Source organism: Rattus norvegicus, chromosome 1 (genome assembly GCF_021556685.1).
Source record: "Rattus norvegicus strain SHRSP/BbbUtx chromosome 1, alternate assembly SHRSP_T2T, whole genome shotgun sequence".
Classification (NCBI taxonomy): Eukaryota; Metazoa; Chordata; class Mammalia; order Rodentia; family Muridae; genus Rattus; species Rattus norvegicus.
Genome location: NC_141534.1, coordinates 140,648,991 through 140,666,510, shown reverse-complemented (window position 1 = coordinate 140,666,510; position 17,520 = coordinate 140,648,991). Strand labels below are relative to the sequence as shown.

At 44.7% G+C, this 17,520-nt stretch overlaps 1 protein-coding gene and 1 long non-coding RNA gene across 4 annotated transcripts in view; one reads left to right on the top strand and one right to left on the bottom strand.

Moving 5' to 3' along the window:
• The window catches only part of Slco3a1 (solute carrier organic anion transporter family, member 3a1), a 282,751-nt gene that overhangs the window by 249,877 nt on the left and 15,354 nt on the right, over nucleotides 1-17,520 (top strand). For all 3 annotated transcript variants that reach the window (XM_087598996.1, NM_177481.2, XM_087599034.1), the window contains exons 8-9: nucleotides 4,827-5,002; nucleotides 10,422-10,486. In XM_087598996.1, the coding sequence (XP_087455122.1) occupies nucleotides 4,827-5,002; nucleotides 10,422-10,486 (241 nt within the window). The remainder of the gene's footprint in view (nucleotides 1-4,826; nucleotides 5,003-10,421; nucleotides 10,487-17,520) is intronic.
• LOC147996846 (uncharacterized) lies at nucleotides 609-3,832 on the bottom strand. Its single transcript, XR_015651685.1, has 3 exons — nucleotides 3,680-3,832; nucleotides 3,183-3,334; nucleotides 609-1,068 (listed from the first exon to the last, which is right to left on the bottom strand). It is a non-coding gene; the product is annotated as an uncharacterized LOC147996846 (long non-coding RNA).

Here is a 17,520-nt window from a genome sequence, read left to right as displayed (position 1 = left end):
TGGTTAGGTTTGAACAGACAAATTTAGACAGGACACACATATCCACATTCATCCTTAGCCAGATCTGCTTGTTCCCCACCCCAGCCCTAGCTCTGTGCCCTGCCTGTCTCTATTCCTCCTTGCCTTAGAGACAAATCTCAGCACCTGACGGCACTACTACCTTGCTCTGCTCATGGAATGTCAGCCAGATAGATGGTTAGCTCATCTACATGGGTCTCTGCAAAGACCATATTCATTCCATTGCCTTAGAGACAATTGGAGATCTTTCACTTAGGATTTTCCAATTCAGCTAGGCTGGCTTGCCAGCAAACCCCAGGGATCTACCTGTTTCTGTCAACCACTGTGCTGGGATTAAAAACATGTGCCACCATTTCCAGCTTTATACATTGGTTCTGAGAAATAAATCTGGGTCCCTAGGGCTAGAGAGATGACTGGGAGGTTAGGAGCAACTGTTGCCCTTGCAGAAGACCCAAATTCACTTTCCAGAACCCAAAGGATGGTTCACAAACATCTGTAAGTCCAGTTCCAGAGAATCCAATGCCCTCTTCTAACCTCCATGGGTATTGAGTACAGGTAGTGTACAAACATACATAGAGACGAAACACTTGTACATATCTTTTGAATATATTTTATCCAACTACACATGTCTCAGCACCAAGCATACCAACTGAGCTATCTCCCCAGTGACTTCATATTTTTTTGTCAAATGTAATACAATGGGTCATAGCTTAGGTATAGGTCCAAAATAAGGATAGACACCAAGCTGACTTGATAAACCAAACAAAGGTAATTAGTCACATGACTTACTCTTGGGGTTCTGGCTTGATCACTGAGTTGCAGTACCCCTAACATATCCCCACATCTTTCTCCAGAAGCCATGCAAGCCATCATTTTGTTCTTGAGGCATTTAATCACACAGCACAACAGGGACACAACAGGGACTGCTCCCCATTTATACTTGGTCATTCCGAGTCCCTGTGATTATAAGACCACAGTCGCAAGCCTCTAGTCACAAATGTCTTCCCAGCCAAGCCAGGTGATCAAAGAGAATGAGAAGAGCAGCTGGACCTAGGAAAAGATTTAGACCCTTTTAGGATATGGAAGGCATCAGGACTTAGGTAATTCATTCAAAATATTTTCTGAGTGTCTACTGTGAGTCAAAGCCTGTCTAGTACAAATGAGAGTGTATTAGGTAACAAAACCACAGTGGCCTTTCTTGTTAGCCTTCGAGTCAGGAGGAAAAGAGTTTGATGTGAGGGTGTGTGGTAACAAAATTATCACCTGGTTCCTAGGGAGTTGGTCATCATTACTAATAATAAGAGTGGGAAGTATCATCTATATTGGGCAGAGAAACAGCCCATATATTTGTTTAGAAGAGGAGGGGCTGAATACAGAAATTGGAGCAGGAGAGAGTAGAAGGGGTGAAGCTCTGGAAGAAGTGAACTGGTAGAGAGGAAATGAACTGGCTCTGTGATGAGTTAGAACTGGTTGTAAAACCCAAGAAGCTGTATGCCTGAGCTTGCTCTGATGCAGGGCCAGAAAGGAGTGTGTAGGGAGAGACCCGAGGAGCTAGGTCACAAGGGGTATCATGGTATCTCTGCAGCATAGTCCTGTGAATGCCCGGGAGGAGTATCAGGGAAAGCCAGAGTCTTTGCCCCTTGTATCCAGCCTTAGTTCTATCCAATGGCTTCCTGGGGTTAGTGCTTATTCTTTACTTCCTATGGGAGGGGAAGTGACTGTCTCTGCACCCTTTGTGGTTTCTAGCTGGGATGGATTCCTCTAACAAAGGACACGGTAAGAAGAAGCGAGAGGGATATCCACACCGTGTGTCTTGGTATACATGGGAGGTACCTAGGGAAATAAGTGAGTCACATAGAGGCAGCTTTGAATCCAGACTTAAACAGAAAGGGGTATGAAAAATGACCAGGGAAGGCATGGGCAACAAAGGATTTGTTCTGTGGATCTAGGTTGGTTAGAACCTTCTCCATCACCCCCTCTTTCTAGGACAGAAAGGAGACCCCTCTACAGATGGAGCTTTCTGGGCCAGCACAGTGGTATGTGCCTATAGTCCTAGCCACTCAGGTGACTACGGCTGTAGGATCATTTGAGCCCAGGAGTCTGAAACTGGTCTTAGCAACAAAGCCAGACTTCACGTCTCATTAGGTACAAATGCAAGATTATATGGCAGGACCTTGCATACATAATTTCCGTACTTGTGGCTTCAGTGAACTGCAGATGATTGAGGGAATTGTATCTATACCAAATCTGTCCAGAAATTTTTATATCATATTCCCTAAGCAGGGAATGCAGTGTAATGACTATATCCATTGTCCTGACAGTATTAGCTATAAAGTCATCTAAAGATGATTTTATGTATACAGAAGGAACTGGATAGGTTCTATACCATTTTTTATTAGGAACTCCAGTATCTACAGATTCTGGTATCTGTATGGTATCCTGGCACCCAATATCTTTGGATATGAAGGAACCACTGACTGTAGATTTCTGTTTAAAAACTTCTGTGTTGTCCTGCCTTCTCCTGTATCTCTAAATGTCTTCAAATGATCAGCTCAAACTAGTCCTATGCCAAGGAGGTATATTTTTGGGTAGTGTATGCTGATCTTCTGTGACTCCTGGCTTCTATGTATTTCTTTCCTGCCTAGTTCTCATCCACACTAGAAAGGGAACACCGTGAGCTTTGAGCAGCCTTAGAAGGGCTGTGTGAAGTATGCAGCATAAGTTCAGCCGGACACAACATGCCCGTGTGTCAGGAAGGGAGATACTGATATCCAAGGGGAATATGAACTACGGATGAAGTTGAGGAGAGTCATGAACATATGGGAAAATGTGGCGCAGGAAGAGAAGAAAATCCAGCCCATAGCCCTGAGTTGTTCCTGCATGTTAGCGTGGGAAAGGAGGGACGATGCCAAGAAAGGTGGGCAAGGTGTAGCCAGGAAAAGAAAAGGGGAATCCAAAGAACCAAAGAATGGAGCCGTGGGAGGCAGGGAGCAAGCAGAGCTGCTGTGAGAGGAGAATGGGTGGTGGGTTAGGGATGTGAATGCCAATGGGGAACTTCATGAGATCTGATCTGACTAGTGGCAAGAGAAGCCAGTCAGAATGGGATGTGAACAGGGCCAATAAGGAGCTCTGGCCACCAAGCATCAGCAGCTGGAGAAGCTTACCTGTGAGCTCTGGTCATGCCATACTTCTCTTGGTAGAGACTTGGATGTCCCAGGGAGCACCAGTTGGAGAGAAGCTCTCCTTCCTGGTAAAGGCAGAGGCCAATCTGGCCACCTGTGTATACTGAAACTGCCTTCTGCATCCCATCTGTGCCCTGTAGCATTATGCAAGGAAATGTTTAAGAAAGTGTCCCAGGATGTTCCTAACTGACAGGGCCCATATCCTCTGGAGGGCAGGTGTCAGTCAGGGCTCAGAGGGTCCATGGGAGGAGAAGGGGACTGCTCATTTGGAGGACTGTGGTGTCTATTGTAGGTCCCATGGAAAAGCCAGTGAAGTCTCCTGGTTAAGGGGCGGGGGTGACCCTGGAATTGCCGTAAACACCCAGGTACATAACAGAACCATTTACATAGATACCCACCCTGGGCACATACTTAGAAGATGTACCGCCAGCGGGTATCATCTATTCCACACAGCCATGCAGGGCAGCCCTAGTACTTACAGGGTTTAGGACACGGCTGAAGCCACCTCACATGGAACAACATACCCCACATCTGGAATGTGTCCTGTGGTAAAAGAAAAGGAGAGCAAGGGGAGGAGGGGGAGGAGAGAACGTGGGGGAAGGGAGAAGGGCAGAAGGGAAGAAACCCAGGCTTTGTAGGGAGTTTGCCTGACCTCTCAGGAGTGTTCACCTGCTAGGCATGCGCTCAGAAAGCCAATCAGCTCCAGAAAGGAAAGCAATGAATCATTTATGATTGTTTTCGCTTTGTATTCATTAAAGGGCTCTGCACTATTATTATCGAGCCCTAATTGGCTTGGCACGCTGAACAGCCTCCTCCAGCCCCTGCTCCTCCCTCTGCGACCAGAAATTCCTGGAGCAAGCTAGCAAGCTTGCAGGAGAGTGTGAGAGCAGACCTTGCCTGGGAACAGGGGCTGCTGATCCAGAGCCTCTCAGAAGATCAAACGGAACGTGGTTGCTTTTCTTTCTCTTTCCTGACCATATATGAATAAACGTATCCCATCACGCTCTTGCTGTGCTCCCTGTGAGCTGCTGTCAGCTGCCTGGAATCTCTTAGCTGCCTTTGCTTCCTCAGCCCCTGGACAAGATTTCCAGGTTCCTTCTGCCATCAGGGTCTCCGAGGCACAATGGCTTCACGCATGACAGCGTGTGTCCTTTGTTCTGAGTGCCATGCCAGGCACTGAACCAGCAACAGTATGTGGGTTACCTGATTTACTTCTTTTAATACACTTCGGTGTAATTATAACTGCATAAAGGGAAGACAAATTGGCAAGTAATTACGATGTTAATTTGGCAATGTTTTATCATATTGTGGAAGCACAATTTCCTCTCTAATTGTATTGGGGGGGGACACATTTATCTACACTGCAGCTTATTGAAGGTTTCTTGAGAATGGAAATGAAATACACCGGAGACAGGAAATCCAGCTCTCCTCCCCATAAATATTACTTTATTTGCATGTGTTTTTGTGGCCTCAAAAATAAAATAACGCTAACTCGTTTATTCAGGCCCAATTAATGGAATGCCACAGAGTGTATAATTAGGTTGTGACAGGCTACCTGATGGATTGCCTTGGGTGTGGAAACCAGAGACAACTCCCCAGTTTAAATGGCTGAACCTTCCCTTTCAGAACCTCACAGGCTGTGCGTGCCTCACCACCGTCCCCCCTGAGAATGCCACCGTGGTTCCTGGAAAATGTCCCAGTCCTGGGTGCCAAGAGGCCTTCCTAACCTTCCTCTGTGTGATGTGTGTGTGCAGCCTGATCGGGGCCATGGCGCAAACCCCTTCTGTCATCATCCTCATCAGGTAAGTTGTCCACTGAGACCCAGGTCCCTGAGAGTCAGCCTGGCCTACGCCCTTCCACCTGGCACATATCAGCAGGGTTCCTGAACATCAGAGTTGTGTGTGTCTTGCAAGCAAGATGAGAGAAGGCTGCAGCCAGGAACACAGCAGCTATAGGCTAAGAGGAGACAATTGCAAGTCTTCCACCAAGTGGGACATCATTGAACAACAGAGCAGTAGTAGAAGGCCACTTCCATAGCCTCCCAGGAGTAACTCATGAGGCCACTGTGAAAAGCATTCTACACTAATCTTTACAGCAGGATTGTTGGTGAAATAAAATGAAAACAGTGGGCTGGGGAGACAGCCCAGTTGGTGGTCCTGCCTCACAAGCACGGGACTGAATTCATTCCCTGTAACCCATATCAAACTTGGACAGAGTAGATCTTGCTTCTAATCCTTATGGTATTGAGATGAGAGACAGAGACAGGCAGATCCCTGGAAGCTTGCAGAATAGTTAGTCTAGTCTATTCAGGGAAGTTTTAGGCCAGTGAGAGACCCTGTTGCAAAACTAAAGGCAGAATGGAACAACACTCCATGTTGTCCTCTGACCTACACACACACACACACACACACACACACACACACACACACACACACACACACACACACTAAAATGACATTAAACAAGCCAAGTTCTTACATCCAAGCCTTGTCCTTCTGTCAATCAGCTATATACCCTTGGACACAACATGGTCTCTCAGACTTACTTCTGAATCTGTTACTTAGACCACAGTACTAGTCCTGCCTGCCTTCTGCCATGATCTGGATCCTTCCAGGTCATGTGTGCAAGACTCTCTAGAGACATAGAAATTAACCAAGCCAGGAGGCCTACGACATGCATTTGTGATTGCTTTTGTCTGAGTAAGTGGCTGCAGTGAGACTCCAGAATCCTGTAGCCCCTTGCCTCTGGGAAGCTGGCCTGGAGGCAGACAATGATGTCGCAAGCTTCATCATTCCCAGTGCTATTGCTATCTAGATTTGAAAGAGGCACTTCTAAGAACACTGACTCATATATATCCTAGTGTCCATCTGGGTCCAAAGAAAGAACACAGTGCACAGAAAGTCTTACCTCACTATGTGGGAAAGCAAGGCAGTTCAAGGCCAAGGGCTGGGGATGGAAATGGGGTGCTTGGAACCACCTTGATTCCAAGCATCAGGTGCTTTACCAAGCTTTGTTGTTCCTTGAGCCCTCCCTACCACATCCTTTGCTGGCAACACTCCCGAAAGTAGATTTCTAGGAAGCACTTGTGTTACCCAGATGGTCATTAGCAATGGCTTATGAGTGCGCAGAGACATTAAGGTTACAATGGCAAATTGCCGTCCTATTCTTAGGAAGTTGGACAAATTCACACCCAGCGCTTAGGAAGGCTGTGGTCAGACAAGTTGAGTCAGTTTTTTGCTAGTGGTATTGAAAAGCCTGTAAGTCCTTTCAGAATTGCAACCTGCTGCCAGTGTGAGCCAAGAGTCATAAAAACATTCAGGCCCCTGCAGTAACCTACCCCTACTGGTGGCCATTTATCACAAGAAAATACCTCTTTATGAGAAAAAAAAAAGAATCTCAATACAGACAGATTTTTTATTACGACGTTAACTATAACAGCAGAAAGACCTGAATTGAAGTAGTGAGTTAAATTATGGAACCGCAGTTCAAAGGAATAATGAAAAATCTTAAGAATGCGGGAAGTGTTTATGAAACGAGCCATTGAATCTGAAACTATACGTAGAAGGCGATTATGTATAATATGCATATGAACAAAACCCTTCAGCTTTCATGTATGGGCTTATGGTGGCTGTTTTATGAGCAGTTAATTTTTCATTAGAAATTCTCCTGAAACCGTATGGTGATACTCACACACAGAACACAGAAGGCACCAGGAAGCAGTAAGGGGGAAACCTCGCCACCATTCGTTGTGACGGGTCTACTTATCTCTCTCAAGTTGAGTTTCCACAAAGGCCCAGTCTCTACATTCTAGGTGGTAAAACTTTGGCTGTGGAAGTTTTAGGTGTTTCCAAGCCTCAACTTGATAAACAGATCTTAGAGTTTTTCGGGACACACTGGATTCCCTTTAGATGGGTCAAGAGCTGATGGTCTCCATGACCCGTGCTCATATACATCTGGGAACCCCCTTTTGCCTAAAGCCTTGCTCATGTTCATACTGAAAGGGGATCATAATACACCATCCCATCCCTTTCCCAGTCCAGCTTGCTATCAGAGAAATTCTAGGGAGAATTCTAGGTGGACTGAAGAATCCCCTGCCCGAATTGGTGGGCTCATTCTATGTTCTGAACACTAGCATGAACACTGAAGTAAGCAAGGATAGGGAGGGGACTCACTTGGTAAAGTGCTAATCTCACGAGCATGGGAACCCCCGTTCAATTCCCAGGACCCACATAAAAACGTCAGACATGGTGTGGCATACTTGTAGTCCCAATAGTGGGGAAACAGAAACAGGAGGATCCCTGGGGTTCGGTGGCCACCCTAACCTAATTGATATACTTCTTGAAAACAAGAGGTCTTGTCTCTAAGGAGATGGGTAGCATTTGTAAGGATGACACTGAAGTTACCTTCTGGCCTCTAAACACACAAACATGCACGTGTGTGTGCACATGCACATGCACCTGCACTTATAATGTATTAATAAAGAATGCTGAAAAGCAAGCAGGAAAGCAAACGCTCATTTGGATGATGCTAGTGTACAACTCTGGGCTCTTATCTTAAGTCACTGTATTTGCACCCTTGTAAATATCCTTTTACACAGGAAGAAACTGGCCTAGCAGTGGCTACGCCGTTTTCTTGAGGTCTCACAACCAGTACGTTACTGATACTAGGCTGGCATCCCTGCTTTTCTGTAGATCTCTCAATGACATCCCGCCTGAGCCCTCCATTTCTTTATAGCTAAGATGTGCGGCCCTTATGGGAACCAGCTTCTCTGCAGGATATGAAGCAAGATCTTAGCACCTTCCTCACTTTGTTCCCAGTGGCACGGTAGCTGAAAGGAAATCACATTCCAAGTGATAAACAGCCTAGCTCATTACACCAGCATGTTTTCCTGATAAGGAGATTTGCCTTTATTTATATGTCTTTCCTGTTAAACCTTCAGATGAAAGTGCAAAAACTGTAGCCACAGAGCAGGAACACCACAAGGAACTTGGCTTGTGTAATGTGTGTCTTCCATAGAGCGTTCTTCCATAGAGCATTCTTCCATAGAGCACCCGTTCTGCTCGGAGATTCAGATCCCATGACCCGGAACTGGTACCTGGCTTTCTCAGCCAGAGTCCTGAGACCACTGCTTAATGGACATCATAACATGCTTCCCTGGGGAGTCATTCCAGAAGTACCACACTCTCTAAAACTAAAAAGACACTTGCATTTCCCCATGAATAGATGTTACTGAAAATCTTAGGATCTAGCAACAATTATATAAACTACTCTTTCACAGTCTTTTGCAGACTACCATGACAAAATACGTAGATGTGGTAGTTCACACCCATTAGGAACTTTTTTTCTCACAGGTCAGGAGACTAGAGAGTTAAAGATCAAGGCTAGGTTAACTGGTGAGGGTCACTTCCAGTACATAAATTCTCCTTGTGTCCCAAGGTAGTAAAAAGACAAAGGGCCTCTTTTAGGTGTGTTCTTCCTGTCTAAGGACATTAATCCATTCGTGCAGGCCCTATTCTCAGGATCTAAACAGATTCAAAAGCCCCACTCTCACATTCGGGGTTAGGCTTGAATGGAGAAATTGGGGGAAGACAATCAGTCTATAATATGCATGTAATTTTTTTTTGTTTGATGATCACATTTGACCTGTTATATTAAGAAGCCCAAAGCATGCACACCAAGGCTCACCCAAATCATAGGTCACCAGATAACTGCCAATGGGTTGGTGGAAAAATGACCTTGAGATCATTTATGAATATTATTCTGGGCCTTGGAACATCATTCAGTCTGTTAAGTGTCTGTCATATAACTATGAGGACCTGGGTTTTGATCCCCAGCACCCGCATGAAAAACAGGCATAATGGCTCCTGTACAAGCCTGGTACTAGAAGGGCAGAAATAGGTGAGTCCTTCAAACTTAGGTTCAGTCAAAGACCCTGTCTCAAAAATAAGGTAGAATGAGACTGGGGAAGACACCTGACATTGACTCCTTGGCTCAAGCCCTACACACACACACACACACACACACACACATTCTAGCTACCAAGTCAATAGATAGGTTTATACTTGTTATACCAGATATTCCCCTGGTATCTTTGTTCTTAGCATTTGTAGGTCTGGTCTCTAGTCTTCCAGCCACACTGAAATGCTCCAGCGTGTTTAAGGTTTAGCTATAAGGTACTGGTCCCATTGCCTAGCCAAGTCTTCCAAGAAGTATAGTCACATACATTCCTTTGTCCCCTAAGGAACCACAGTGGCACTGGGTAACACGAAGCCCATGTGTATATTGTCCCTTCACATTTCCTCAGAGTCCTTTACCACAAAACTGTGGATATATATATATATATATATATATATATATATATATATATATATATATCCCCTGTCTGGTAAGCCAGAGACTTCTGCCCAGCTTGCCACCCATGTATGTATTCCTTCAACACAGGCTGGGTACTAGACACAGAGCTAGGGTTGAGTCATTAAAGTAACCACAATACAAGTAGTTCTTAGCCTTTAGGGAAGAAGGCAAGGACTAAATAAATTCTAATTGTAACTGTAAGAGGAATTGTGGGGGAGAGGACCCACCTATCTAAAGTTTTCCAAACCCATCCCTACAGTTACTCTCTCTTTCAAAATCACTACACGCTGGAGAGCGTGTTAGATCATTGTTAGGGACACGTGGGAAACTCAAGTCAAGATGATTGAGTCACTTCAAAGCAAAGTCCTTTGGCTAGCAGAAAGAACCTTTCAAAATTACAAGGTACTATTGATGGTGCTTACCTGTGCCCCAGCTGGCCTACCAGGAATGCCAATCCATGCAAATCTGATGGGTTTTACAAAAGCAGTCTAAAAATATTTAAAGAATTCATGGTTCCCACTGCAACTCAGGAATTTGCTGAGCTGGTGTTCCCACATACACGTCCCTTACCCCTATGGTGGTGCTTCCTCCTGAAGGACACTGCTCTAAGTTTAGACTTCAGGACAGAATTTACATCCAGTCCTTCCAGCTCAAGTTATTAAGGGGTAAAAAAACACTTAATTCCTAAACTTATCTGGGTCCCACAGTTGCAGCCAATTTTTAGACGTTTAGCAAGAAAAAGAAGAAAACCTATTAATAATTTTCCAAGGTACGATCTGATGGACAGCAACAAATAACTCTGAGCCTGTTAATTAAAATGGCGTTGATAAGAATCTCTTTCTCCCCCCTCCATCTCTTTTTATGTAGGACAGTCAGCCCTGAACTCAAGTCTTACGCGCTGGGAGTTCTTTTTCTGCTCCTTCGTTTGTTGGGTACGTATCATCTCTTTATACCCTCCATAATGAGTTGGATGTACATTAGCAGGTGAGTGAGGATTTGTGAAGCTGTCCCAATTCCTGAGTTTGCCTCTTTTCCTTTTCTATCATGTTTATTTATTAGTGTCCTACTTTCATTTCCCACTATAATGATAAAACAACTTGACCCAAACAATTTGAGGAGAGGACAGGTTTATTTTGCTCACCATTCCAGAGTACAGTCTGTCATTCCCAGCAAGTCAAAGCAGCTGGTCACATCCACCTTGTAAGGTAGAGAGAGAAGGAGGCCATAAATGCTTATCTTCAGCTCCCCCACTCTTCTACTTGTCTACTGTCAAGGACTGAAACCCCACAAAATAGTGCTGTTCCCAATGAGTGGGTCTTTCCACTTCAAATAGCTTAAAGTTCCCCACAGCCATGCACGTAGGGCAACTTAAACTGGACCAGCCCACACTGAGACTCCTTTCTGGAGTGATTCTAGGTCTGTCTGCCCCATTGACAAATAAATTCACCATCACTTTGAATGTGAAGTTGTTATTCCAAGTTCAGACACCACAGTTCTAGACCCCTCTGATGTCACAGGTGTCACATATACCAACCCCAGTCCTCATATATGCCTAAATCTTCATTAGCTACGGAGAAACTGCAGTGGCTCCAAAAGGGAGGAAAAATTTACTAGGGCAATTTGGTCCTAGTTTGCTTTCTATTGCTGTAATAAACACCAGGGCCAGAAGCAACTTGGGGAAGGAAAAGGTTTATTTGGCTTACAGGGATCACAGTCTATCACTGAGGGAACCCGAAGGCAGGAGCTGAAGCAGAGGCCATTGAGGAACGCTGTTTACAGGCTTGTCTCTTCTGCTTTCTTATTCAGGGCATGTCCACATGCATGGGAGTGACACCACCTCCCTATAGTGGGTTGGTCCCACCCAAATCAATCACTAATCAAGAAAATGTCTCACAGACATTGCCTACAGGCCAACCTGATAGAAGGGTTTTTTTGTAATCGACAGTCCCTCTTTCCAGACAATCTTGTGTCAGGTTGACAAGAAACATTCCATTAAGAAAATCCCGAACTGAGCAATCCGAGATATCTTTCTTTCTGGGGTATCTGCTGGGAGTAATAGGCAAACCCTTCCATCACCTTTCAGCCTTTCCAATATATTCATTACAATCATTCAATTATCTTTGTCTCTTGAATTATCTTATTTGTATTACCTTTTATTACTCATTTTTATATTGCTTTTATTATTCACCCAATTATTCAAATATATTTATTTACCTTGGGTTTCCAACAGGCGACCCAGCCCCACTCGTCACTCTCTTCTCCTTGTGCCAAAGCTTAACAGCAAACATGAAGGTCTCACTGGAAGTTTATAGTCATGAACGGATACAAAGATCCAGCACTAGAAATGCGAGGTTTGCAAAAACATTTTCCCATCAGCACAACAGCAGGGAATTCGTTAAATCAGTGATAGTCTGTAATCCTGGTAGGAGCCATGCCCCCATTAAAGTTCTGGAAAGAACATTTGTAGACTTGGAAAGGACCCATGACATGCAAAAGGGACAAAGGTAGCTTACTCTCCATTTTCAGATGTTATAAAGTATGTTTACCTGTGGAAAAATATTGGGGGGATGACCATCAAAGTGGTACCAGATCGTTTTAAATTATAAGACTCTATATTTTACAAACCTTTGAATATTTACACACACACACACACACACACACACATACACACACACACACACACACACACACACATATATATATATATATATATATATATATATATATATATATATAAAATGCTGTTAATTCCTATGTAATTGGCAAATGCCCAAAGTAGGATAAAACCCATTCTTGAAAAGGAAGCATACACTGTAAGTTCTCCCTCCATAGTCTGTGGTAACAATCAGTTCCCATCATCATCCTGGTTCCCTGTGGAGCAGGTCTCAGAATTCTCCTCCTGGCCAGTCTGTGTGTGTTTTGATACACAGGGGTGTCTTTGTCTTACTTTTGCTCCATGGGAAGTAGACATACACAGATGTGGAGATGCCCCAGATGAACAACATTAAGCCGTCTTCAAATTACAGCTACAGCTTGTGGGTATTTCTGGGAAGCTGTGATAGCTTGAAAGCTTGTACTACCATAGATATAATTATACAGATTGTTTTTCCTTTTATCACTGGAAATGTGGACAGATGTATTATCACATCCCCCGCCCTCAGTGGTCAAGCAACTGGAGAAATAGGTAGGCATGAAATACCAAGAAGTTAAAGAGCCTCCTGTTGAAAAGTGGTGGACCCATTTCTCAGGTAGTTACCCAGCAAAATGGCATTTGCCAAGCCCCTTCAGTGTTCTGAGCTCCCAGACGATATCAAAGTAGGCTACCCCATATCATGGCTAAAAGGGAAGTGGATGTTCACCCTCATCTTTATAGTTACTGTAGAGGTCTCTACATCTCTAATCTGCATTAACTCTAGGCACAGCCTACAACATCAGGGCTAGAGAAATGTCTTGGTCAGTACAGTGCTTGCCTCACAAGAATAAGGACCTGGTTTAGATATCCTGAGTCCACATAAGAAGCTAAGTGCCAGTGTTCATGTCACTAATCCCAAGAATGGTGGCCCAGGAGATAGAGATACGTGTGTCTATGGAACCACCAAGCCAGTGCCTAGCCGAGTGCTTCTCAATCTGTGGGCTGTGACCCCCTTTGGGGGGTCAAATGACCCTTTCACAGATGTGGTATATCAGGTCTCCTGCATATCAGATAGTTACTTTATGATTCATTAACAATAGCAAAATTTCACTCATGGAGTAACAACAAAAATAATATTGTGGATGAGATCCTCATAACACAAGGAACCGTACGTAATAAAGGATTGCAGCATTGGGAAGGTTGAGAACAACTGACCCAGCCAATGTGAAAAAGGTTCAGGCATATCAAACATCTTGAACAAATCAGGATAACTCAAACAAAATTTGGGAGGTGCCTGAGGTCCACACACAAGGCTAGGTAGAACAATGGACGTGAAACACAGACAAGCTAGAAAGCCTTCTTCTGGAAAGGGGTGGAACAATTCCACAGGTTGTTATGCAACAAGCTAGCATTTCCTGGGCACCTCCAGTGTTCTGAGCTCCCAGGCCATAGCAAGATGCATACACACATCTATGCAAAAAGAGTGTCCTTCTTAATAATCTCGATAGCAGAAACAATAAGTTATTTCTGAAAATTATAGGATAATTGGAGACAAAACCACAACTGAGGTATCATAAGACAATTCACTTAATGTAATCCCTTACCACTCTGAAGTTGATCCAGAATCTTGTCTTTCTGCTTCAGGAAAAGGAGGTACCATCGGGAACAGGGATTTTTCCATTTCTGTGCCTGTAAGCCCTAGCAAGAGATAATTTTATCATCATGGCCCATTATACACATGCATATGCATAGATCCAGCTGAAACAAAAACTTAGTACCTTCAGTATGTACAACACATTCTGATAGTTTCTATTCTGCTCCATGCTTTCTGCAGAATTGGTCATGACCCAGCATATTGATTCTGTGGCCCATTATGGGTCACAAATCAGTTTGGAAAACCCTGTGCTGGGAGGATCTGACACTATCTCATCTTTTAATTAAAAGCAGCTTAGCTGAGAAGTCTTGGCATCTGGCCTAATTCCATCTCATCCAGCACCCAGTAAGATTAACGGCCATTATTTTTAATGCAAGGCCAATGAATAAATCAGATACCATGACACTGCCAACCCTCATGGTGCCCCATGTGGGTAATGGGAATACAATGGGGACACTGAAATTGAGTGTGACATGATCTGTGATGGAGCCTGCACTGGTGTAGCAGTAACTTGCAGAAGGGCCACCTAAGTTTGCTTTGGGATTCATGCACGATGTCCTGAACAGAGAATAAGCCTGTGTTATGAAGATATACAGGAATAAGAAAGAGTGGTTTAGACAAGAGAATTTACAGGGATAAGGCTTACATGCTGCAAAGAACTCCTTGAGACAAGCAGAGTGAGACAGAAGCAGCCACATGGGGCCTATGAAAGTGGTGAGCTAGGAACTTGGTGAGAAAGGTCTCCTGCCTCATGGGTAGCTTTGACCTTTATCTTTAAGGCAAGTAGAAGCTGCTATTCGGTACCGAGAGAGGAACAAAATCCACTGTGTATTTCAGAAAGGGATGTTGTCTAGGGACCGAACAAGGTACAGTCAATCAGAGTTAAGAGAGGGGATCACATTGAGAAGGTAGAGATAAAATTTAATGAAGAAGGGCCTTCATGGATTGGTCTCTGAATTGAATTCAGCTGTCTCTCCACCTCTACAGGTTTCAAAGAGACAAATTAAAAGATACCTTATTTTTCATTTTCATTAAAGATAAAAACCAGAGTGTGTATACTGAGAATGTTCATGCTGACTTTCACATCACTACGTAAGCAATAACAGTATGAGCTTCTTGGTATCATATTTATATTGTATTGGGCATCTCAGCCAACCCAGGAATGGTTTGAAGTATGCAGGAATATGGGTTGAGACAGGCAGATGAGCTAAGGGGTAGGTGGGGAGTCCCACGGACCGTGTCTGGGCTGTTCTAGGACAACAAAAGAATTGTTCTGTGTCTGAATCATATGTGGCTTTTGAGCCACTGGGAACACAGGTGTATGGACTGTTTTATTTAACTTGTTTTGGTTTTAATTTAAGTAGCAACATGCGGCCAGTGGCTGTCATAGTCAGCAAGGATGTATAAGGGCGAGATGTTGATACACTGAGGCAGAAAGAAATAGGTTAAGCATGGAAGAACTCACTGGGATACAGGTAGGGTGGAGAAAGCTTCCAGGGTCCATAAACCAAGGTAACATTGGTTTCCTGTGTTACCTTAGACACTAATGGAAAAGAACTGACAGACAGAGCGAGCATCTCAGTGGCACTGGCTGATGGCGAGAGCTTCCCTAGTAGCCCTGCAGCAGAAGTAAGTTTGAAGCTGACAGTATCAGTAGTAGCTGAGGGGCAAGGAAAGCAGAGCAAAGAAACTGAGGATGGTAGGTCAAGAGGTCAAGGGCGTAGCATGCTCGAAGCCCTGGCTTTGATCCCCAGCTGCACATAAAAGCAGGCACGATGATGTAGTTTCAGAAAGAAGAGGGCAGGGGTAGGATGGTCAGAAGTTCAAGGCCATCCATGTGTACTTAGGAAGCCTGGGCTCTATGAGACCATCTTTAAAAAAAGAATGAAGCTAGCAACCAGAGTGAAGCTAGCCTGATTGATGGTAGTTCCTGGGCTGAGTAAAGGAAGTGATGAAGAGATACGGAATAATAAGAACTTGATGGAACAGGACCAGAGGACCCAGCTGTACGTAGTCAACAAGGAGAGACTACTTGGAAGCTGTGGCCGTAGCTGCTGTATCTGATTTTAAGATCTAGAGGTGCTGAGATGCGACAAGCCCTGAGGCATGGCTGGCCAGAGAGAAACATAGTGAACCGCCTCAGCCCTGAGAACAAGTTGTTGAAAGGCCGGAGTGTGGCAACACAATGTCCAGTTCATGTCATCCAGGACGGTAAGAGAAGTGGAACGGAAGGAGGCCACAGAGTTGGAGGCGGGTGGAAACCTAAGAAGGAACCGGATGCTCCCTCAGTAGAATTCCTGACGCGGTGAATCTCTCCTCTTCCCTCCTATTGCAAATGGACCGATCACTGGTTTTCTGTCTGGGGTTTAGATCAACCAGGGGTCTGATCAAGAATCTCAGTCCTGGGGCTGGGCGTGTCATTCAGTGGTGGAGTGCTTACTCGCAAACAGATTTGATTCTTCAGCCTTGCTAAAGCACAAAGTAGATTGTCCCTGGGGTCAACTCCTGCCATGGATGTCCCATCAACTCACACACCTAGAAACAAACAGTTGTACTGAGGTCCCCTCTAGTGTAAGTCATCTGCAAAGGCTAAGATGAGCCAGAGACACAATCCTGCTTTTAGGGTCTGGGAGCAGGAATGATGCGGTGAGGGGAAGGTTTACTGTGAGCAGAGTTACAAAACACCTTGATTTTCAAGGAGAAAGATTCCACTCAGCTGTGGGACAGAGCAGGTCTTCAATGGAAGCATGGAAACACACTCGGTGGTCTGAGGAAGGGAGAGCAGCCTGGGGGCAAGGTTGGCAGGAAGCAGAGTGGTCTGTGGTCAATGTGATATCACCTTAGGCCAGGTAAGAGATGTGGGATCCGCAACACAGACAGTAGGAGGAGCCTCTAGAGCCTGGTTGACCGCAGCTGATGCCTAACAACTCTTTGTGGATTAAACAGGACCAAAAGCATCAAGGTGTGGCTGGGAGACTATGGTTCAATTGGTAAAGTGTTTGTTGCACACGTCTAAGGACCAGAATTGGGAATGCCCAGGACCCATGGAAAAAAATGTATAATCCCAAATCTCAGGAGGCAGAGATAGGAGGATCGTGGTTTGCTAGCCAGCCAGCCAATGACAAACCTTGTCCCAAAAGTAATGCAGAGAACAACTAATGAGTCAAGCACACACACACACACACACACACACACACACACACACACACACACATCAGTGAGAGTATGCTGATTAGGACTAAAACAGAAGCCCTGAAAGGCAGTGACCCATGAGAGCCAGGGAGTGGAGAAGATGTCTGTTAAGCCACCTCCCTGTCTCTGAAGCCAGCCAAGTAGATCTGAGTAAAGAAGAAGAGGAGCGAGATGACTTTGGGGTTTACATTTGAGTCCTATGATTCTGGGAAGCCCTGAGAGGACCAACAGAACAGAGTGTCTCTAAGGTACTGAAAAAAAACAGGCTGGACTCATCACGAAGTCTCTGCGCACAAACTACCATGCTTAGTTTGACAGCGCTAACCTGCTAGGCAAACAGCACTGGACAGTCCTTCCTGTGCATCTGTGTTTGCTGGTTCATTCCTGGGCAGCCCGTCCTTGGGGTTTAGGTCATGTCCCTGAATCAGGAATGATTCCGGAAAGATATTTGTTAGAAAGCTGAGGCAGATCTTTATGGGTTGGTTGAG